The sequence below is a fragment of the Aethalodelphis obliquidens genome, unplaced genomic scaffold (genome assembly GCF_003676395.1).
Source record: "Aethalodelphis obliquidens isolate GAN/ISIS:26980383/991018 unplaced genomic scaffold, ASM367639v1 scaffold26, whole genome shotgun sequence".
Classification (NCBI taxonomy): domain Eukaryota; kingdom Metazoa; phylum Chordata; class Mammalia; order Artiodactyla; family Delphinidae; genus Aethalodelphis; species Aethalodelphis obliquidens.
Genome location: NW_020837970.1, coordinates 21,385,796 through 21,409,140, shown reverse-complemented (window position 1 = coordinate 21,409,140; position 23,345 = coordinate 21,385,796). Strand labels below are relative to the sequence as shown.

General features: G+C 58.3%; 1 protein-coding gene across 2 annotated transcripts in view; it reads left to right on the top strand.

Moving 5' to 3' along the window:
• Nucleotides 1-3,200: 3,200 nt before the first annotated feature.
• CSPG4 (chondroitin sulfate proteoglycan 4) overlaps nucleotides 3,201-23,345 on the top strand; it is a 35,268-nt gene continuing 15,123 nt past the window's right edge. Inside the window, exons 1-2 of one of the 2 annotated variants that reach the window (XM_027123677.1) lie at nucleotides 3,201-3,385; nucleotides 22,012-22,175. In XM_027123677.1, coding sequence (XP_026979478.1) covers nucleotides 3,298-3,385; nucleotides 22,012-22,175 — 252 coding nt within the window. In that variant the 5' untranslated portion in view covers nucleotides 3,201-3,297. Of the gene's footprint in view, nucleotides 3,386-9,990; nucleotides 12,572-22,011; nucleotides 22,176-23,345 lie in introns of those variants that run through there. The other variant, XM_027123679.1, reaches the window with a different exon arrangement.

Here is a 23,345-nt window from a genome sequence, read left to right as displayed (position 1 = left end):
GAGAATACAGAGATCAGTACTCGAGGGAGTCTATGGAAAGGGAGGTCAGTGGTGAGAAGGAAGGCTGCGAGGGCTTCCTGGAGGAAGGTGAGATACGGCCACAGAGGCAAGGGCAGTCGGGGATGGTCACCAGGGACACCCGGCCAACCCAAGCCAGAGAAAGTCAGGGCAAAAGTCAGAAGGCAGAGGAAGAAGGCCTGAGGATGCTAGGGAGGCCCTGGTGGGCTCTACTCAGGATGGGGATGTGGTGGGGGCTTCAGCGGGGGCATGCCGAGGAGGCTGGGGAGAGGACAGTTGAGGAGCAGGCACTGCCTGGTCTAACAGCCTTTGCTCTGAGACAGTAAGAGGAAGTCAGGGATCAGTTCCCAGGCAACAGGAGGCCTCAACTTTCTGCCTGTTTTCCTGGCATGAGGCTGCTCAGCACAAGGCGGGGGGTCAAGTTCTAGGCTATAGGCTGAACAAAGGCCAGGCCTATGTGCGCCGGTGCCCCAGCATCCCTTCTCCACTAGAGCCTCAGTCTTCTCATCAGTGAAAAGGGAACACTGTCCCCCAACACACACACTCCCCAGGGTTGCCAAAAAACCAGGTCAATGTTTTGTAAACTGAGAAGTCCCAGCAGAGAAGCCAGTGTGGGCTATTACCGCCGTGCTTGTTGCCATTATTTTTCCAGGCCTGTGTTTCTCTCCCCGGTTAGCAACCAGGCAGGGGGAGGCTGCAAGCTAATCCTGACCTGAATCTCAGCTGTGGGCGGGAATTCCGTCTGGAGGCTCCACAGACAGACCAATGACTCCTGGTAGCGGTGGGTAAATCTGTGTGGGTGGGGATCAGGGGAGGACATGGGAGAAGATGGGGAGGGGGAAGGATGGGCAGATGGGGTGGGCAGAAAGCGCCACCCACATTTTTGATTCATAAGCGAAAGTCTTCTCCTCCTTTCTTTTTTCATTTCTAAAAAGAAATCTCTTTTCCTCCAAATGTTGTCTTCTCAGCAGCCTCCGCAACTCTGGGCCCACACTTCACCAGTAATTAGCCCTTAACAAGGACCAGGTGCCTTGCTGACCTGGGGAGAAGGAAAAACAAGGGACAAGTGCAGAATCAATGGCTTTATTGCCACCGAGGCCAGCTGAGCATAGCCCCGACCCAGGCTTCCTAGGGTGAACTGGATGGGAGTTGTTGCGTTTGCCAAAATCCCCACAGAACAGCAACAACTGGCTTCTTACTCAACCCCAGCATGCATTTATTGAGTATCTACTGTGTGCAGCCGCCTCTGGAAGCTAAATGCAAACTTTGAGACACATGGAGGATGTGTAGCAGGACTACAGGGCAAGGAGGAAAAAAGACAAGCACATGTTGAACACCTGCTGTATACCTCGGGCTGGGCACTTGAGGTACGTTAAAGGATTTAATCCTGGGACTTCCCTGGTGGCGCAGTGGTTAAGAATCCGCCTGTCAATGCAGGGGACACGGGTTCGAGCCCTGGTCCAGGAAGATCCCACATGCCGCGGAGCAACTAAGCCCGTGAGCCACAACTACTGAGCCTGCGCTCTAGAGCCTGCAAGCCACAACTACTGAGCCCACGTGCCACAACTACCGAAGCCTGCATGCCTAGAGCCCGTGCTCTGCAACAAAGAAAAGCCACCGCAGTGAGAAGCCAGCGCACCGCAACAAAAGAGTAGCCCCCGCTCGCCACAACTAGAGAAAGCCCACGCACAGCAACAAAGACCCAATGCGGCCAAAACTAAATAAATAAATTTATTTTTTAAAAAAAGCATTTAATCCTCACAAAGCCAATTTTACAGATGAGGAAACTGAACTACAGAGAAGTGAAGTGACTTGCTCAAGGTTGGACAGCTAAGCAGGAGAGCTGGGATTTGAACCCAGAGCCCTGGTTACCACTGTGCTGTGGTGGTAAGAGCCCTGGGCTTGGGGTCAAAGACCTGGCTCCACCTCTTTGCAGCTGTGTAGACTTGCTCAAGTCCCTTAATCTTCCTCAGCTTCAGTTTCTTCTATTGCAAAACGGGGCAAAATTTTGTTGCAAACTCTGAAGGGCCGTACCCATGATAGGACTGACATCAGGCAAGGGGAGGGGCTGGGGAGACAGCAAGTGGTGGGATGGGGTTGGGGGGTGGGCTGAAGCAGGCAGGTGTGACAGAGAGATTCTGATGGAGGAAAGGAGGGGGAAACACTCCAGGGGTACTCTTCCACCCATTCACTGGACAGAGAAACCGAAGCCAGGCACCGCTGATGCTGGGGCTAGGCAGAGTGCAGGCAGAGCCTCTAGGTGCTGGACGCTCTGCGATAATATTGCCCTTTCTCCTGCTTGGGACAAGGCTGACATTGTTGCCTGGGAGGGAACCAAGAGGAGCAGGACCCCAGCCTGAAGCTGTTAGGTAGGCGCTAAATCCAGGGTCAGATTTCCAGGAGGCAGCCCAGGAAGTTGAAACAGCCAGATTCAGGAGTCAGGCGGCCTGGGGTTCTGGTCCCATGTGGCCAGGGACGTACTCTCCATCTGGCGGCCTTGCAAGAACCACTTCCAGCTCTGAGCCAGCTTCCTCCTCCATAAAGTGGGGGCAGGAATGTTGTCACCCACCTTGCAGGATTAGTTAGAGGCAACTAAATGATACCAGGGAATTGAGAATCCCTCCTGCCTTGTGGAAGACTCTAGAACATCTCTCCTTTAGAGACTGGGAAACTGAGGCCCTGTCAGGGTTGCAATGCCAGTGGGCACAGAGCGGGGTAGAACCTCAGGCTGGTGCTTCTCTGTCCAAATGGCGTCCTGAAGAGACTTCAGAGGCAAAGCAGCCCAAAAGCTGTCTGTGGGGTGGAGGGCATCTGTCCTTCCTCCTAGGCCTGGCGTGAGGACGCCCCTGCCACAACCCAGGCGAGAGCAGAGGGCAGAGAAGTGACGGGACTAGCTCAGCTCACATCTCCTCCCGGCGGAGCTCTCCGGGAGCCCTTGCGCCGGAGCCCAGGAGGTCTGGGCTCCTCTGGGATTTTGTCCCAAATCTCTAACGTGGAGCCTGGGACTGATCGAGCTATAAGGGTCCCCTGACCCCTGGCGGGGAGGAGCAGCCCAGCACGGGCCCTTTAAGAAGACTAGGGGTGGGGGGCAGACAGGACAGCCCCGGCCTGAAACCGGAGCGCGCGCGCCGGTCGGCGCCTGCCCCGCCCCCGTGTTAAGTAGGCGGCGGGACGCCCAGAGCCCCAGCCCGCGCCAGTTCTCTCGACTCGAGACTCTGGCGTCCAAGCTCCGGGCTCCGAACTCCGCTCCTCGCCAGTCCCGCTGCCCAGCCCGCCGCGATGCGCTCCGGCCCGCGGCTCCTGCTCTCAGCCCCCGCCCTGACCCTGGCTCTGACCTTCGCTACGTTGGTGGGACCAGCATCCACAGGTGAGTGAGGGGCCTGAGACGCCGACCTAGACTGGTAAGAGCTGTGGAGGGTTTCTTAGGTAGAGGAAAGGGACAGGAGGACCCAGAGGGGGCCCCCAGACTGGGAAACGAGGGGACTGCACTTCTGCCACCCCAGGTTGGGGTCTCTGGCAGTACCACCCCACCCCCAGGGGATGCAGGACCCCCAGCCGTGGCTCTCGATCTAGGGGGTCATGTGGGCTCTGGTTATCTGAGGTTGGCCCCAGGGTCACTTCCCTAGGGTGTGGCTCTGTGCAGGATTGTTCTCTAGACCCAGTGGAGACACCCCAGTGCCGCCTGGGCTCCCTGTGCCCAGCAGGCTTTCTATGACTGAGTTGGTGCCCAAAGGACACATAGTGACAGTGAGAAGCGAGTCCCCCACCTCAGACACCCAGGCAAGGAAGGGGGAGTGCTGCAAGGCGTGAAATGGGGAGGAAGCCACCCTGCCCCACCCTGTGTGGGGCCCCACAAGCACCCCAGCCTCCTGGGGCCTCCTCCAGCTGCGCCCCAGCTCTGCTCCTGTTCCCCTTGTTCCTGGGTACATTTTCTGTCTGGCCTCTTCACCACCACCTTCCTCCTGGCCTCCTCCTCCTCCTCCTGTCTTCTCTCTCCTCTCTCCTCACTGAGAAGGCCTAGTTAGTGACAGACAGGACCACCCACTCTTCAGCCTCCTAGAGGCAGGGCTGGTGCCCCTCAGATATCCTGTGCCCCTCAGGCAGCTCTGGGCACCCCCCTGCCACACCTACCTGTCCCAGGCATTGGTTCTTGCTTCCAGCAGAGACTGCCGTCTGAGAGGTGCTAGGATGTAACCGTCTCTGTTGCAATGCCAGAAATCCCACCGTTATGGCATTCTTCCCTTAGTTAAGGCATGGTCTAGTTATGCCGTAAGAACTGTGGCCTCAGGACCCATCAGTCATTACTACCCATGTACGTATGAATCAGTGCTTCAGCCTACATCTTTCGGGACCATTCCCAAGAACAACTTAGAGCAGAAGAAGGGCCGGAGTCTCCCTTCCAGGGACCTAGGCCACACCCCTGTCCCCATTAGATGGCGAAGCCAGTTAGAATGGACAGTAATCACGAGGCACCCAAAAGGGAAATGAGTCAGGAGAGGACCCCCCAGTGGGGTGAGTCAGAGCTGGATCCCCAGGCTCCCTGTTCCTGTCCCCAGGGACCCCATCTTTCAAGGTCTCAGGGCCTGGGTTGTGGGCTGGGCCTCTAGAGGGATAGGAAGGGGGCATCTGAGCTGACTAGAGAGGTCTGCTTGCCCAGCCTCCAGCCAAGGGAGGGACTCCGGTACCCACCTCCTTGGGCTTCAACGGAGAACCATTCTCAAATACCTTCTCAGCATCAACAGTGTGCAGACATTGTGCTGGGCAGTCAGGAGTGCACAGAAATGCATAGGCTGGACTTGGACTCATTCAGGAGGCAGGAAAGCAAATTAAAACTCAAACAGCAATTCCGATCGTGTCTGCAAAGATCCAGATGAGGAGAATGGTGAAGAGAAATTCAGAGGCAAGCTGGGGCGGGGCAGAGGGTGATCCTTGAGCCAAGCCTTGGAGGGTGGGAAGGGGATCTGAACTCCAGGCGAGGGCTCGACGAGCAAAGGCTCTGAGGGCGGATGAGCAGAGGGAGGTTGAGATACGGAGTTCCAGCAGCCTGGCTGGAAGGTATATATGTTTTGAGCACAAGCCAGGAAGAGCCATTGGGCTGGGGCACAGAAACCTGAGATGGCTGTACCCTATTGGCAGTGGGGAGCCGGCGAAGCTTCTAGAGAGGAGAGCAACGTGGTGCCAGTGGGGTTTTATAACATCAAGCTGACCCCGGCCCTTAGGAGGGATTTGGAAGTGGTGAGGGGGTGGGCGAGCTAGTATCCTGTCCCCCTCACAGGCAGAGCTCCCCTCCAAGAGCCCACCTCTGTTTCCATGCCATGTCCCCCTCTGTCCCCCATCCTGGTCTCTGCAATAGGGACAGCCCCTACCGAGGAAGGTATCACTCCCACCCCTCCTGGACACCCATAGCCCCAAAGGCCCCCAAGTCTCAGGTACCAGAGTGAGGCACACTGGGATGCTTTCCCTGCACTCATCAACATTCCAGGGCATCCAGGTCATGGGACCTGAGAGTCAAGCACCTTTGGAGACCATCTGGGCCAACCTTCCAATTGTACAGACGAGGAAACTGAGGACCCAGGGAGGAAGCAAAGTGCTGTAACCCACAGAGAAGCCCAGCTGCCCAACAAGAGCCCCTAGGCGCACTTTGTGGGAGCTCCCCGCCTGCGTGGGCGGCTAGACTTGACCCCTGTGCCAGTGTGGATGCTAAGTGTGATGTCCAGCCGCTTCTAAGCCCTGTGGGAGGCCCAGCAGAGCCACAGGCATTGGGGAGATTGGGTTTGAGCCGAGACTGGGTTTGAGCGGATGTGCTTCCAGCCAGGGGGTACAGCACAAGCAAAACTGGGAGGCCAGAGTGAGCACAGAGCACGCAGTGCCGGTGGCTCCCGCACCTCCTCCCTGCCTGGCATAGCTGACTTTGAAAGGCAGAGGGTGAGGGGCTCACGTGGGACTCAGGCGGGAGTAGCTGGCAGAGAGGGTTCCTGTGTAATCTGGGTGAGGGCTCTGAACTGATGGGGGTGTCTTATAGAGCAGGGCTGGGGTGGGGACGGGGGAGCCTCAGGTGCAAGGAATTGAACCAGAGTAGATTCTGTTGCCTCTAAGGATGGTCTGGGGGAACGAGTGGTGCTGGAGACAGCCTCTCAGCCTTGTGTGTGTCTGTGTGTGTACGTACACTGCCCCAGCCCTCTAGAGCAGGGCAGGGGCCAGGGCCCTAGGCCCAGCGCCACCCCCCGCCCCCCGGACTCTGAAAAAGCTGTTCTAGACCAAGTATGACTGAGCCCCGCTCCCAACATCCACCCGCCTGCCCAGCCAGGACAAGAGACTTTCAGTGCTGCCCGCCTGGGGGGCCCGAGGAGGGGGCTGCGCCAGGTGGGCCAGGCGGCTGATGAAGGGCCGGAGGGGAGTGGGGTGTGAGGAACTGGGCGTGCTGCCAAGGAGGGGGCGGGCAGGGGAGGGGGAGTTGGAAATAGCCCTGACCACACTCCCTGGCGCACACAGATGTGAGCCCGCGCAACCGTGAACACAACCAGCGGTGCTCGCAGACCTGGGCTGGGTGGGGCCTTCAGGGAAGGAGGTGAGGACAAGATGGGAACAGGGGCTGCTGAGCTGCGCTGGGGCTCCTATTCAGTGCCAAGAGCAAATAAACAAGGGGGCCTTTGGGTCTGAGACTTGAGCCTGTTCCCTTCCAGGTCCCTCCGCTCCTTTACCGCCTTGCCGCCAACTCCTGGCCCCATCCAGCTCCCCTTTTGCCTCCAACATGCCCCTGACCCAACGTGGGTCCAGTTCTGTAGAGCCTTCCAGAGTTACGACTCGTCCTCCAGGTGCAGGCGTAGGGTGTGTTTCAGAAGTATTGTATTACCATTATTACTGAGTGTGTATGAGTAATTTTTGAATGAACCAAATTTGTGTGAACAGTTTTGTACTTGGATTCTCCCTAGGGTAGGGGCTCCTGGCTCTCTGCTTCTCAGGAGGGCCCGTAACTCCAAACAGGGGAGAGGATGGAGCTCTCTTATAACAGAGCTCCTACCTCCCGAGACACCCCGTGGGGGGCACTAACCATGTTATCCTGCAGCTTCACAGCAGCCCTATAAGTCAAGAAACATTCCCCATTTTACAGATGAGGAAACTGAGGCTCTGAGAACGAGAAGGACTGGCCTCAGGTCCCTCTTGGGGTACACAGGCCATGGTGTTCTCACCCCAACCACAGCCGCCTTTCCCAGATCAGGCCAGGTGGGCGGCCACCGACCAGTGGACTCAGGCCCCCCAGCAGAGGAGAGAGACGAGTCCTCAGGAGAGAGACAGGTCCCTGAGGACCCCAGATCTCTGTTCCCATCTCTGCAGACCCCTCCAGTAAGTGACCCCTACCTTTCCAGACCCTCCCCACTTCCTCACAGCATAAGCAGATCTTCTTCAAGGAAGCCCACCACTCCTCCACCGACAGCTGGGGTGGCAAATGAAGCCCCATCTGTCTCAGATGTAGGGTAGCGGCTCTGGGGCTGCTGTCAAGGTGGCTTGGTGGCGCGGCTCACTCATCTTCTGGACAGTGCCTCTCCTGTTGACCATTCCTTCCTCCCACTCAGCTCCTGCCCACGCCCGTGCCGCTCCCCGCCTGCAGAAGAGCCGGCCCCGCCAGCTCTGACGTGCATTAGCCAGGCCTCCCGCCACTGCTCATGCTAAACCGTTTCAGTGTGTGTGTCTCTTGCGGTTTAAGTGTCATGGTGGGTCAGTAAGGCAGCCTCCCCTCCCGGACCTCACTGCAGAGACTCCCCAGCCCAGGCCAGCCCCCCATGGTTCATAGGGAAACCAGGACCCAGAGAGGGACAGCTATTTTCTCAGAGTCACACAGCAGATCCTTAGCAGGGTAGGGGGTAGACCTCTCTGCTGTTTGTCCTTGTACCCTGGTTTGGGTGTGGCCTTCCCCACAGGACCAGCAGCTCCCCGAGGGCAGCTCCCATCTACTTTTCTCTGAGGTCTCCACTGTCTTGCTGCACCCAGGACTGGGCCCACAAGGGGCATAGAGATCACTGAGCCAACCAGGGGTTTTCAGACTGTGTCCACGGTGCTCCGGGGCTTTACATTCCCATATCTGGGAATACGGGATGCTTGCACCGCCCCGATCCATGCACAGCAGTCTCATGAACATGTGTTTACAGATCGGTGTTTGACGTAAGATACAGTTTTGATAAAGTGTTCTGTGGCTTAAAAGAAAGGCTTGAAAACCAATTAATTGCTTTGAGTTAAGACATACTGAGAGCAGGGGAGAGTCAGGTCACATACAAGAAAGGACTTCCTGGCTTTCAAAGAATACAGATCAAGATTGATATCAATGGCCCCTGGGAGGTGTCCTTCCCCAGGTGGAGCAAGTCTGGGGACTTGAAGGCAGGGAGCAGAAGGTAGTCCCAGCTTCCTCCCAGCCAGCCCTGGGGACCTGGGCTCTCCTGCCCCAGCATCCCATTCCTGTCCCTCTCGGAACCAAATGGGACACTCCTGAGTATCCAGGTAGACAGCAGCCTCATGGTGCCACCTGCCTGCAGGCCCAGAGACACCATGGCTGTGGCTGGGCCCTCTCTCCCCCCAGGAGATCAGCCTCCACATTCAAGATGATGCTGTGTCCCACAGGCTGGCTGATGAACTAGACCATCAGATAATAATCCATAATCCCTGGCACCCTTCCACCTTTGCCCAAGCTGTTCCTTGCAACGGCTCTTCTCTTCTTCTCTCCATCCTTCAAGGTCCAGCTCCAGCATCACCACCCCGGGAGGCTTTTCCAACCATTGATTATTCAGGCCTACAGCCTGGTCTGCCCCCCTTCTGGGGCCCTGCCCTCCATCTCTGTGAGATTACAGGCCTTTCTCCCCCTACCTTCATCTGGCCCCTGCCCCTGTTCTGTGACCTCCATCAGCGTGACACCCAGTAGGTTTACGTACATGGGTGTGCAGATACACACTTGCAAACACACACACACACACAGTGTTCTCAGAAGCCTGGCTCAGGGCCTAGCAAAGAGAGTGTCCATCCCGGAGCCAGAAGCCTGGGGGAAGCCCCCAACTCAGGACACACAGCCCCCAGCTCCACCACCAGGCCGGGGCCTCTAGCCTGCGCCATCCTTCTCTCTGGGAAGATGGAGAGGGGGTGGAGGAAAGGAGACCAACTTCCGTTCCCACCTAAGAGCAGCCCCCACCCCCGCATTCAGCTATAAATATCAATGGGCCCAGGATGCTGATTCCCACGACACCAGCCCTCCCTGCCCCTTCCCTTGTGTGCAGTGACTGGGGCAAGTCCAGCTCTCCTACAGCTGGAGGCCAGCCAGGCAGGCCTCCAGCCCAGACACACACACACACACACACACACACACTTCTCACCGTGGTGAGGGCAGGAACGAATCACCCTTTTTGGGCGTCTTGGAGCAGCTGAGAGTAAGCTTCCCTCCCGCCCCTCAGTCCTGACTCAGGCCCCACCTCTCCCTCCTCTGAGTCCTCAGCTCCTGGAACCTCTACAGGGCTGGGGGAGACCGGAGGCCAGGCTCACGGTGGTAAAAAACATGGTGTTAGAGAGCTTAGAATTTAATTCCAGCCTCAATACCGGTGACCTGGCCTTTCTGAGCCTCAGTTTTCTCCTCTCTGAAATGGGATAAATAATTCCTACCTCCTGTGTGTGTTGGGGATTAAAGCCCTTTGCTTGGAGTAAATGCTCAGTAGATGCCTGGTCCTGAGGTTGCTGTTATCCTCTTATTCCCATCTTCTTCTGGAGTGGGGCAGGCCCAGCAATGGTGGCGGAGGACGGGTGGGGGCTGGTTCCTGCTTAGGAATCTTTGAGAAAGTTTCCAAAGCAGGGGATTAGAGAGGGTCTGTGTGGGATGAAGTGACACGGAAAGGGGGAGGCAGGCTCCCAGGGGACCTGTCAAGCCAGCCTCTGCCCGCCAGCCCAGGACCCTTCAGAAAGGGGGGTGGGGATGGGTCCTGCATCTGACTGACTCACTGGGCTGAGGTCCACACACCTCTCCTGTGTGAGGAGAAGCAGGACAGCCCCTTGCAGCCCCACCCCAAAGCCTAACGGTCCCTTGGATGGAGATGGTTGAGCCAGGACGTAGCACAATCAATCTGTTGAACGAATGACCAAATGAAACTCAGACCCTGTCCCAAGAGCGGATGGGTGGCGACGGAGAGAAGGAGCAGGCCTCGGGACCTTTTATAGGATGGGGAGCCTAGAAGCCTGTCTTTTCCCTGCTCTCTGCCCACCCTTCAGGGGCCCCTCTGGAGGTAGGGGCTGGAGGCCAGGGCCCAGTGATGTGAGACGGCTCCCATGAAGCTCCCTGGGGCTATTACCACCACTCATTAAGCAGTAGTGGCTGCATCGTGAGGAGCAGGATCCAGAATGAAGGACTGAGGGATTCTGTCTCTCCTGGGCTGCTTGGACCCATCAGGGGTATTGGTGACGCCTGAGTCCATGTATGCGTAAGATCAGAGTTGGTGGAGGAGAGGGGAAGTGAGTCTCGGGAAATGGCTACAGAGTGGGGTGAGCAGCCTTGGGGAGTGCCAACGGGAGGGACACTGGATAAAAAGCCTGGGCCCCCAAGTCAAGATCCCAGTGTGGGGGCATCCTCGACTTTCACCCCCAGGGAGGTAACCTTCTGAACAGACTGTTGGGCAAAGACTGGTCAGCTCCCCAGATGCGTGCCAATAGAATCCAGGCTCCTGCCCCCGGCTGAGGCTCTATCTCTGGACATCTGGTGCCCATGTGCTTCCGGACACTCATCTGGAGCCCAGCTGAGCCTCGCCAGGGGCAGGTACTCAAATGGGAGCCCATCCTTCCAACTGTTGACAGCCCCGGGATAGAAGAGATATTGTAGGGACATGAGCCAAATGTGTAATGGCAGCCCTTGGGATACCTGGCCCTGCTGTGTGGCCTTGAGCAGACCTCTGTCCGTCTCTGGGCCTCTGGGTAGGATCTTCATTGTCCAAGGTCAGCTCTAAGCCTCTTGGGAAAAGGACAAAGATCTCTGCTTCTATCCAGAGACAGCCGGCTGCTTATCTGGGTCCACACAGCAAGGCAGGCTAGGCTCAGAACGGGGCTGAGAGGCAGCCCAGCCTGCCAGAGCTCTCTGGCATCAAGAAACCGTTTTCCTAAGTTGGCACGGAGCCCTGGGGCTCTCCTGGGATGAGAGCAGCGGCTCCTCTCCACCCCCAGTTCCCCTCTTCCACCCCCACCCCCGGCCCCAGCCCCACCCTACCAAAAATAAACCCAGTCACCCCATCTTGTACCAGCCAGACCCACCCAGCCCCTCCAGAGCCAGTTGAGTCACTGCTCAAAGCTGCTCCTTTTTTTAACTGTCTGAGTCACCCGCTGTGGCTGTAGCTGCATGACACATGCCCCAGGCTGTAGCCATCCCACAGCCCCCAACGGCACAACCAAGGGAGGGGAGGGGTCTGAATAGAGGCTGGCAGCAGGTGTGAGCCCAGGCCATAGCCTCAGCCTGTAACTCCTCCAGGCCCGGGGAATTCACCTCCTAGCAAGTCAGAGCCCAGACCTGTCCCCAGCAGTCCTGGAATTGCCCTGCCCGCTCTGTCCAGGACAGTCCTTCCACGATCTTGGTGACAAAGCCCGTGTGCATCAGCTCTGCCCCCACAGCTTTGCTTTGCCTCCAAACGGACCTGGGCCTCCCAGCATTAGATTGCCGGGAACAGAGGGTCTCCAGGTCCTGGGGGTGGGAGGAGGATGCAAGGCCTGGCCTTCTTGGGTACAGGCCACAGAGATGCCTAATTCTTGCCCTTTCTCACCTGGATCCAACTGACCAGTCTGCCCAGAGCACTGTGAAGACTTTCTGTGGGACGGAACCCCCCACTTCAGATCTCCCCTTGCTTCCTCTATCTCCCCTCTATTCAGGGCATCCGCTGGGCTGCAGATCTCTCTCCGCGGACCCCTGCCTGTCTCTGTGTCCTCACCAAGGCTGTCTCTCCATCTCTCTCTCCCCATCCCTGCGTCTCTCTCTCTGGCTGCCCTGTTCTCTTTCCTTTACCCAGTGCGCTGGCAGGCGGCACCCGCACCCCCAGAGGTCCTTCTCTGCCTCCTGTGCCTTGCAGACATGTAACACACCCTCACCTCCACCCATTCCCACAAAGGACTCTGGGCCCCAGGGACCGATTCTGAGAGAAAATTTCCATCCTCCTCACCCAAGTCCGCTCCTTCCCCTGCCCCAAAGAGCAGGCTACATCCTGTCCCAGGGAATGTCAGGATCCCACAGGCACTGCCTTGGGGGCTGAGAAAGGGGGGCAGGGGGCCTGGGAACGGCTCCACCCCCAGCGCCTGCCTGAGCGGGAGCTGCGCAGCCTCAGACCCCATCCGTCTCCTGTCTGTGGCTGTGGCCTCCAGCTATAAATAGGTGTTCTGATTCTATTTTCTTTAAAAACAAGCACCAGACTGTCACCACAGGCCCAGAAAAGCTCTCCCTGGATGGGGCAGTGCCCCACTCCACCCCAGCCATTGTGTCCAGCCTCACCCCACCCCCGGCTGCAGGCACCGGGGCCCTGCAGGGCAGAGGAGGACTGAAAGAAGCTTGGAGGTAAGACAAGTGGGGGGCAGAGCTGGGGCAAGCTCCCAGGTGCAGCCCCTCGCTGCTGGGTCAGCCAGGGAATGTGGCACCCCTCCTGCCCCGTTGGGCCCCTCCCTCCTATCTTGCCATCTCCCGTCACCAGTCTTGTCCCTTTGAGGCTCACAGTGTTAACAGAGAGAGGTGACAGTCACACAACTCCCCAAGCCACGGTTGAGTCTCTTTGCACCCCAAATGCGGAGAAGGAGCTATGGGGAAGGGTGGGGGAGGACTTCTTCCCTGAAGGGGCACGAGGGCATTTCACAGGCAAAAAGGAAAGAAGAGCTTGCTGGGCAGAAGGCCCAGCCTGAGCGAAGGCCAGAATGGGGACCTGTTAGGTGCCCAGGGTCTGGTGAGGCTGGCACGTGGGGTGTTCAAAGGAGTGAACAGGAAAGCCTGGCGGGGCAGGGGCAAGGTCACCCAGCACCTTCAGTGCCACACCAGAGGGCAGGGGCTCGAAGGCATCCAGGCAAGGGAGGAGGATGGAGCACCTCAGTTTAGGTTAACTGTGACTGCACCTAGCAAAGGGAGGCAGCAAGGGATGGTGACCATGTGTCTTGTGGGATGGCACAGAGAAGCAAGAGGGGGAGACAGACTTGAAGGACAAGTAATGGAGCTGAATGGAGGGAACGTTCATTCATGGTCAGGAAGAGGGAGAGGGTCAGAGCAACTCTCAGGTTTCTGCCCAGCGGTGGGTGCGTGTGGGGCCTTCACTGGGTGGTGAGCAGGTTGGAGGAGAGATGATACTGAGTCTGGCTTGAGCGGGTGAGCTTGGGTTTGGGGGTTCCTATAGATGTTCCCGGTGTAGACGTCTAGGGGGCATTGACCAGCAGGCCCAGAGCCCTGGAGACTTGGTGCTTGAGACAGAGATATGGGTACGACAGCAAAGAGGCAGTGCCTGAGGTCAGGGGAGAAGAGGTCGGCTGGAGAGAGGGTGGCAGAGGTGGGGCACAGCTCAGTGAGTGCTGACGGACTGAAGGGGTCTGCGGAGTTGTCAGATGGGGGTACTAGGCAAGGAACTATTCCAAGAGGAGTCAGGCCTGCCCAGCAGTGGAGCAGGGGCCGGGGGGTCTGGGGATCTCTGGCAGAAGCTGGTTAGCACAGAGGCCACCAGCAAGGACACTGTGGTGTCCTGGTCCACCCTCCTAGGCCAGGCACAGCACCAGTGCCAGGAACTTGCTCCTCTGCTTGGCTGCTGTGAGACAGCAATGCTGTTAGAAAATCCCTCCTACGGGGCAAATGTCACCACCATTTGATCCTTGCATTCCCTTAGGTGCTCATGTTTCATCTGTTGGTACCTGTGTATGGGCCTCCTGGATGGCAGATGCGCTGGCCCGGAGATACAGGCCCTGGGTCCTGTCCTCAAGAGCCTCCAGTCTAGCCAGGCCTGTGGCCTCTCAGAGGTGGCTGTGCTGTACCCACTGTAGTGATCACACCTCCCCACCAGCCCCTTCCTGCTGGGCTGGGCTGGCCAGGGGCCAGGTGTGTGTGTGTGTGTGTGTGTGTGTGTGTGTGTGTGTGTGTTGCGGGGCTGATCCCTGACCCAAGCCTCTGCTACCCCCAGTCTCCTGGATGTGGGACTTCTGTCTGTGGGGTCCTCCCACCCCTCCTTCCTATATTTCAGATGGGGGAACTGAGGCACAGATGGCTGTGGCTTCGCCAAGGCACAGCCCGTTGAGCACAATCTGTGCCAAATTCGTCCAGGCTTCTGTCCAAACCCACAGTCATTGCTTCCACTGTCCCCCATCCCAGCTCACACACTCACTGTCTCCAAGGCCAGCCTGCCAGGCTGGGGGAAGCCCTGAGACACCTCCCCAGCAGCCCTGCCCTTAGCGGTTTCTCATCCCAGAGCGATGGGGAGACTTGGAGATGAGCAACAGGCGTCCCACCTCTGGCTTCTGCCCAAGAGAGGGCTGGCCCATCAGAGAGCAGGCTTCTCACCCTGGGCAGAGCCCACACCCCCTGCCTCTCCACCCTCATCTCTCACCTCCAAGACCCCCATGGGCATGGGTAGCACTATCAGAGGTTTCTGGAATGCGCCATCTGCAGCCAGCCTTGAAGAAGGTCCCTCCCTGATCCGGTGGCCCCAGACCAGACCCCATCCAGCCACACTGGGAAAGGCCAGCTGCCAAACCACCCATCGAAAGCAGATGCTTTCCCCTCCCTTCCTCACTCCCCCCCACCTCCAACCCCGACCCTGTCCGAGGACCGGAAAGGAAGGGGAAAAAGTGTGTCTTCCCAGGCAGGAGGCCAGCTCTCACACCCTCCTCCCACTGGGGCCAGCCACAGATGCTCCACTTCCGATTCACAGGCAGCAACAAAACCCACCCCCACCCTCCCGCCTTCTGTGTGCACACCCCCCTCCCGCCTTCTGTGTGCACACCCCCCTCCCTGAACCCTCAGCACTCAGCTGTGGAGCCACACCCACAGGGGCTCGAGTCCCAGCCTTGCAGCTGCTCATCGAACAGATAACTGCTGTCTTTGCCCCTCAGTTTCCTCACCCGTAAAATGGGAGCAGCTTCACAAGGACCCTGTTGCAGTGGGGGACTGCAGACCCATGCCAGGCGAGGGTCCTTCACTCTGTTTCTTCCCTGCCGGGACCCCTACCTCAGCCTGGGCCCACTGAGATGAGGATCCCACCTTGCTTCTGGGGCCAAGAAAGCCAGAAGGAATGGGATGTGGAAAAGGGCATAGACATCCACTCAGCTGCCCCATAAGGAGGAAAATTATAAGGCAAGGAAAGGCCGCTCGGAATTGCTCCATGCCACAGCAGCCCCACCCTGGGGAGCAGCAGGGCCTCCACAAAGACTCCATTGAGGGCCCCGCTTCCTCCACGCCCCTGCCCTCCAGCCTGGGTGGACTCTGGGCTGCTTCTTCCAGCAAAACCTCTCATTTTCCCTCCCACTTCCTCTGTGCCCCACGTGGCCCCGGGGTTGGAACGTGTGGCTGGGATCCCAGGACACCAACCCTGCCCCTGTCGACGTCTGTGGACCAAGCTCAGCATCTCCCACCCCAACCCGTTCCCTGCTTCCTCTCCAGGGGTACTCACCTTCCGGAGGGGATCCCTGAATTGGAAGTGTTCCCCAGTGTATGCCACTCAGCATGGGTGGCCTCCGGATGCCTGGTTAGAGGACCAGTAGCTGAGACCAGTGACCAGAGTCAGGGCTCAGCCAATAGCTAAGGAAACTGTTGTCCTGCCCTGGCCTCCTTGGCCTTGCAAGGAACCAGAAAGGCAACCAAAGACGTCAAGTACCCCGAGAGTGAGTCTCAGGGCTCAAGAGTTCTTGGAGCGAGGAGGGGTGGGGCCACCTTGACCCCAGCGAGGTCTTCGTAGTATTGAGACGGGGAGGTGGTCAGACAGGGCCTGGCGTTCCTGCTCTCTGCTGAGACAGCTTTTGTCTCCCAAGAGGAAGGCTGCTTCTTTAAGTCCCATGTGATTTTGAACTAACCTACCGTTGTTCCTATGGCTGTGGCTCACAGGGCAGGAGAGGAGCAGGCGGTCGGTAGGCCTCTGGGTTATTCCCCGGTCTGGAATCAGTGGGTAGGAGAGCCAGCGCGGTGAGCACAGTGGGTCTGCAGATGTGTGAGCCTCTCGCAGGCAACCAGCCCTGGCAGGTAGTGAGCCACCTAGCCTTGGCTCTATGACCCCTGTGTCACCACCAAGGGCAGGTTATGTTGCCCCTTTGGTCTGACCTGAAGTCATCCCCGTCACCTTCGCCCGTTACCTTCAGTGGTAACAGGCTTGGTGGAAGGTCATAGCTCGGTTTGGGAGGGCTGAGCCTTGGGGGGGACTATGGAACATGCTGAGGGAGGGGCAGACACCTGAATAGATGCCGTGACCGCTTCTCCCTTGCCCCAGAGCCCAGGGAGGCAGGCGTGGCCAGGGAGTCATGGTCCAGTACCCAGAGCCAGACTGGGCCCACCGCACCAGATCCTCACCTGCCCACGCTCACCTCGACCCGCTGTGACGCGTGGCGCTGCCCTGCACTCATTCACACTCAGGCCCACACGCAGCCCACTGGGTCCATTCAGGAGTCTGCAGTGCTCTGTGGGGCTGAGTTCTCATCTCAGAATATTTGCTTTCCCAGCCCTGAAATGGGCGGGAGCAGTCAGCCTCACCGGCAGTCCTGGGAGCTGAAGCTCTGGTTCTAAATCAGAGGGAACTTTGCACCCCACCCTCCTCAGGGGTCCCCTAGCTTGGCGGCAGAGTGCTGGTAAAGAAAAAGCGAGTCCCTTGGAGGCGTGGGAGGAGGGGATCAGGCCTGAGGTCCAGAGGGCCTGGGTGATGGGAGCAGAGCCCCGGGCCCATCCCTGCTCTCACACAGGGCCGGCATTCAGCCCGCAGGTGGGCCACTCACACACATACACACACACACACACACACACAAACACACACACACGAGGGGAGACAGAGAGCCCTTCATCCCTGTCTTGGCCCTCCCGGAACATCCCACCCCGCAGCTCCCCGTCAGACTCCCTCAGGGGGACTCTCCCAGCCTCACCACTGCCTACCCAGGGCCGGGATCTGGAACCAGCATCTGTCACCCCTGGTGCCAAACCCCAAGAGGCTACGGTGGAAGAGCCCAGCTTCGCCCCTCCCTCCGCAGCTGGCTGGTGGGGTGCCCCCTCCTCCCTCTCCTGGATCCTGTGCACAGCAGCAGGCTCACTGCCAACATCCTGCCTTTTCTGTCTCTTGGTTTTTCCTCCCCCATCTCCTTCCTCAGGCCTCCGTCTGGATCCCTGAGTTCAGTCTTTGTGGAGGAGGGGGTCTTTATGTCTCATTCTCACCTTTACTGCCTTTCTCAGGCTTTCTGTATCTCCCAGGTTAGTTCTCCTCTTCCATCCCCGTCGCTACGTTATTATATTTGTGCGTGAATGAATGAATGAATAATGGTTCCCAAGTCTCTCCCCATCCGTCTCTCACCTCCTGCTCCACCTTGGTACCACTGGATGTACCTTCCCCACATCCTCACGTCCAGGTCTCCCACCACCCACCCTTGACTGTGGGGCCGGGCACTTTCCACCGGCCGTCCTGCCGGCAGCTCTGGGCTCCCAAACTTTCTCCCTTATAAAGTCAGGCAGCAGCAGACACCCAGGAATGCTGCTGCTGCCCGTGACGCATGCCGGCTCTGGGGCCGCCTGGCTGCTCCCAGGCAACCAGGAATGTGGTGGGAGGGAGCGCACAGAGATTGACTGCCTGGGGTGGGGTGCCAACAGGTGGCAAGGCCAGGAGCTGCAGGCTTTCTGCTTCTCTCTGTCAGATTGCTTCTCCCCTGGAGCCTCAGTTTGTCTGCCTGGTAAGTGGAAGCCAAGTACCCTACTGCAGACAAGGGCCACAGAGAATCTGATGTTGTGGAACCCATCACCAAGGAGTGAGGGTCCCGGGGCTGGGGAGGCAAGTCTGGCTCTCTGGACTGTTCTGGGGCAAGGGCGGTACTCCCAGTTACAGCCGGGATGGGACAGAGGGAAGAGGGGGGCCAAAGACCAAGAGAGGGAGAGAAGAGGAAAAGCAGAGGCAGAGACAAGGGAGATGTGGGACAGAGACGGGGAGAGAGACAGACTGGCCAGCCCCAGGGGTTCTGAGGACCCAGAAGGAGCAGGGTCTGCAGCAGCCCCAAGACTGGAAAGGCACTCATGCTTGAGACCCTGCCCCTGGCCAGCCTGGGAGGGAGTGGGGAGCCTGAGAGAGACTGAGAGGCCAAAACCCCGCTGATAGGCAGAGGGTTGAGCGCCATGATGGAAGTAAGCCTCATGTTTGGGGTCCCCCAGGGACAGGGACCAGGTCCCCATTCATAACCATCCTAGGAGTGGCCCAGGGAGCCAGGAGATGCCAGCATAACCCATGCTGTGCCAGAGGGTGGCTTGTTGGGGGACCTTGGCCTAGGCTTCATCCCCCTGTGTGAGAAAGGGCCGCAGTGGGGACGGATACAGACTCTTTCTGTGCCCCCAGCCCTCCTCTCAGGAAGAGGGATGGAGCGCCCACCCTGGGCCCAGACAGCAGCGCCCTGTTCGTGGGCAGGAAGGGTGGGAAGCTGTGGGATTCTCCACCTTCAGCAAACCTCTCTGGTGGATGGGTGCCGGGTGGGAGGGGCTGCAACCCTCCAGGAACACACTGCCCCTTTCATGGAGCCAGGCACAACCAAAGTCATGGCGGGCGGGCACCGAGGGGCAGGACAGGCCTGGGCACAATCACTGCTCTGTCCTGGCAGCTCCCAGCCCACACGCATACACATGCACAAGCACACAGCCTTATGCAAACCCAAAATACACTCCCAGCAGCCACCCACACACTTGCACACACATGCAAGCACACATCTACACCCCCCTGGACATTCAGCTGTGTATCCTCTTCCAGGCAGAGAAACCCATACCTGTGGCACTCGTCCTGACCCTCCTACTTGTCCCCCAGACCCTTTGGGGCATCCTGCCCCCCCCATGCCAAAGGCCTGGAGCCACCCAAGCAGTCCACACCATTAACCCTCCGCACAGTCACGTTTGAGAGCAGACCCAGACCAGAAAGGGACCTCCAGGACTAATCCCCACAGACAGGAGGAGGAAAGAGTGGGAAGGAGTGCCCATTTTACAGAATGGTGACACTGAGGCCTGAGTTGGGCCCCTTCTTCTGGCCCAGAGGGCAGCATGCATAGCTGCTGCAGGCCTGAACTGGTGTTTTGATGAATCATGGGTCTTCTTGGCCCAGGAGAGTCAAGGACAGTTCTCCAGGCAGTAATGATGCCTCCTCTCCTCCCCTCACTGCCCTGGCAGCCCTCTCAGGCTGCTGAGCCTGGTGTGGCCCATGCTTCTTTTCTCTCTACGCCTTTGTCTTCAACATTTCTAGAACCTGTATATCCCTGCCAGTCTCTTGTCCTTGCTTCCCTCTGAGACTGCCCATTTCCCTCCCTCTCTGCTCCTCTACACAACCCTCACCTCCCCCAAGAAGCCCTCCGGGATTGACTCCAAGCTCATGACTTCTTTATCCTGCATCCCCTCTCCATTCGAAGTCCCTCTCCAACTGTCCCCCTGCCCCCAGCCCAGAAAAGGGACTCTGGGTTCTTACAACTGCAGCCCATCAGAGACAGTAAGAGAGGCAGCAGAAGGAGACCAGGAGGTGGGGGGAGTGGCACTGTCAGAGTTTCCAAAATCCTGGCCAGCAAGGCCTCAGAGGCCTCCGTTGGGGCGAGGGGGCTGCCCGGCCTGTGCGCTCCCAGCAGCACAAGGCAGCTTGTGTGAGCCCTTTCCCGCCTGGCCCCGCAGGAAACAGCAGGGCTCAGCCCCTCAATGGGCCCATTCAGCCCCCAGCTCTCTGGAAAGAACCTCTGCTTCCTGTCACCCTCCCACTCTGGCCTGGAGAACCAGGCCTAACAGGCTGCTACCCTCCCCTGCTGGGAGGGTGCTGGAGGCAGGTGGTTCAGTAGTTAGAGACAGCCTGCTACTTAAGTTCCCGCCTGCTCCTCTGCTTGACTGTGCCCTGACAGGTTGACATCCACCTTTAGCAAAAGGGAGCGTGGGTGCGGGCTTGTGCTCACTCCCACACAGGGGAAGCAGTGGGCCCCCAACTCCTGCGTGGCAGGCAGGTAAATGTTTAGCAACAGACTCTCCTGGAGACAGGGAGCCCTGATTTGCAGTGTTTGCCTCTTCCCGTGGTATAAATATTCTCACTGGGCAACATCACCTGGCTTGCAAAATTCCTGAAAATGTAACAGTCAGCTCTTGCCAGCCGTCCTGAGTTCCTACGTGCCACCGTGGTGGCCCCACCCTCCGGGGCCACCCGCCCCCACTCTTCGGCTGCGGCTGCCCTCAGCTTAGCGTGCTGCGTTTTGTCCTTAAGAATCGATGATCTTGCAGATAAGGCACCCCCGTAGGTGCCTGCCAGCTGCCAGTTCCCTGGTCTGTCCCTCACGGGCACCGAGGTGTCCTGGGCCTGCTGGGCTGTGTCCGCCTGGATGGTTTTGCAGTTCTCCTTTGATTCCTTTAGCTTCCCAGACAAGGCTCTGGTGTTGCCAGCAAGTGCTGGCCAGAGGGGATAAGTAGAAGGGATTTCAGCTCAACTCCGGGGGGGGAAGAGCGTCATCCTTCTTGGACATCCCTCCATCCCTCCAGGCTGTGTTGGCTGCCCTTAGGACATACACGTCTGGGACTCCTCCAGTGGTTGATGCTACTTCTTCAGGTGCATGTCAGCTGGCTCAGGCTGCCCGGGGACCAGCATGTGTATGGCTGGTGCCAGATCATTCCTATCAAGGCCATCAGCCTTTACTCACTCTCACCGGATTTAAGAGAAACCCAAGGAGGGGTGAATCATCTCTGTAACCCATTCCCGTCTCCCCAGCCCTGGATGTCAAGTGGGGAGAGTCAACATTATATTGGGCACTAAACTCCACAAAAGGAATGGACCAGAAATTGTGGCATCAGGTTAGAGGCCAAGGGAGGCTAATTTGGGGAAACTGCCTGGAGGGGGTGACAACTTAAAAAGAGGAGGTGTCCCTACCCAGGGACTCCTGACCCTGGGAAACCCCAAATATGACCTCCTGTCTTGGGAGGCCCTCTGGCCTGCCCATCAGGCCGTCATCCCCTCCCAGGCCTTGTCTTCAGCCTCAGACCGAGGCTTGAAGAACTCAGCTCTTGTCATCCCTGGCTTCCTGGCCATGGTGGAAATAAAGGGGCCGGATCTGACCGCTCACCGGGGACCTTTAATAGCTAAGCAGCAGGAAGCAATACAGGGTGATGGAGGAAGTTTGGCCCATTTTGGGTCCGGCACTGCACGTGGTCTCCGTCTAGCCTCAGAGCCTTTGCTCTTTGATGGACTCAGGCCAACAAGCGGCCCCCCCTGAGCCCCAAAGACGGCTGGGAGCATGGCCCAAGAGAGATGCAGGGATGGGTGGGTTGCCTGACTTACCACCACCAGAGCCCAGCTGTGGTCCCAGCCAACCCAGGGGCTAAACCATACGGGCGCTTAGAAGGAATTTGAGCAGAGATCAGTTTGGGTAGAGGTGGTTCTCCTAGAGCTTCATCCCTGGGGGTTTTGACCATCGAGCCAGGTGATCAGGCCAGTGACCATTTCCCTTTGAGCCAGACCCAGGATGGAGATTCCTCTGGGGCCCAGGGGAAGAGAGCCAGAGCTGCCAGAGGCCTCTGGCCCCAGAAACCTCCGAGGAAGAGACCTGAGATGCTTGAAATGCTGGGTCTGGCCTCCTTCAGAGCCAGGGTCTGGGCTGGACACAAGGTGAGGCCGTGCCTTCTGGTGCCAGGACCAAGCAGGTGCTGGGACCAGCTGAGGTCACGGGAGAGCGCCACATAGAAGAACCGTGAGGGTGTACCAGCATGCAATGCCCTCCCTGCAGCCCACCCGTCCACCCTGCAGCACCTCTCCTCCAGGCAAGGGGCTAAGCTTCACCACAGCTCTCTCTGTCACACAGCCTCCTTCTTCGGAGAGAACCACCTGGAGGTTCCTGTGGCCATGTCTCTGACTGACATAGACCTACAGCTGGAGTTTTCTACGTCCCAGCCCGAAGCCCTGCTTCTCCTGGCGGCAGGCCCGGCTGACTACCTCCTCCTGCAGCTCCACTCTGGACGCCTGCAGGTCAGTGACATCTCCCTGCTGGATTCCTTCTCTAGCTTTGAGTGGCCCCCAACCGGCTGTGTGACCTTGTGGAAGTCACTTTTGCCTTGAGGTCTCAAGTTCCCCACTGTGAGACGGACAGAAACATCCCAGAAGGTGTGACTTCCTCGTGAACCAGCTCTGCCCTCCTGCCCTCTAGCCACACTTCTCACCACGACCCCTGGCCGGTCCTTTGTGTCCTGACCACGCTGGCTGCTTTCAGCTCCCTGCTGCCTTGTGGTCTCTCGCGTTTGCTCACTACACTCCCTCTGCCTCGTGCAAGCCTCGCTCGTTCCCTGCACCTGCCTAACTCCAGCCTCTCCTTGAAGTCTCAGCATGGGCATCCCTTCCTCACCTGGACTGGGTCCCCTCTCCTGGGTCCCAGCACCCCCGTGCGCTCCTCTGGCGTAGCACCAATCACCCTGATTCACCACGGTCTGTCGATGGAACGACCAATACTGCCACAGCTTCCTCAGTTTTCCGTTTCATCCTTCAAGTCACCACAAGCTTTATTGGCAAAGAGTCTTCTGGCTCTCTCTTGAGGCTTCCCCCTAACGATGAAGAGTTTGAGAACATGAGGTCTTAGTCCAAATTTGGGGGAGCCGTCTGCTTCCACACCCCAGGGGAGAGAGGCCTCTGGCCCTCTGAATCCCTCAGCTGCTTTCAGTCCATCTGATGCTGCCATTGCTTCTCACTGCCACAAGGTGTCACTGTTGAACATGGCCTGGTACAACCTAGCACTGATGCTCTTCCTCCCTGCCAGGTATATTGATGCCACACCCCTAGAAAGGTGCTCCGTACGTGGACTCTCAAGGCCATACGTTCTTAGTGCTCTGCTCTTTCAGTTTCATACCACCCATTTTACCATCTGGTTGTGGGAACACCACACCAGAGCCAGCTCTGGTGTCAGTGTCCTGGGGACAGAACCATGTCTCTCTTCTCTCCCCAAGGACCTCCCCTTGGACAGGTCAAAACACAGAGCATCTGATTGGGCTCCCCATTTCTGAACAGTGAGCCTGGCTGCCTCAGTGACCCCACGGTGTTTTGGTCTACTTAGGGGGACTCATCAGGGGATTCCCAGGTGCCCGTTGTGCCAGGGGAAGAATCTTCCGTATGCCAAGGTGATTTTTCGAGCACCTCTCACCCAAGGAA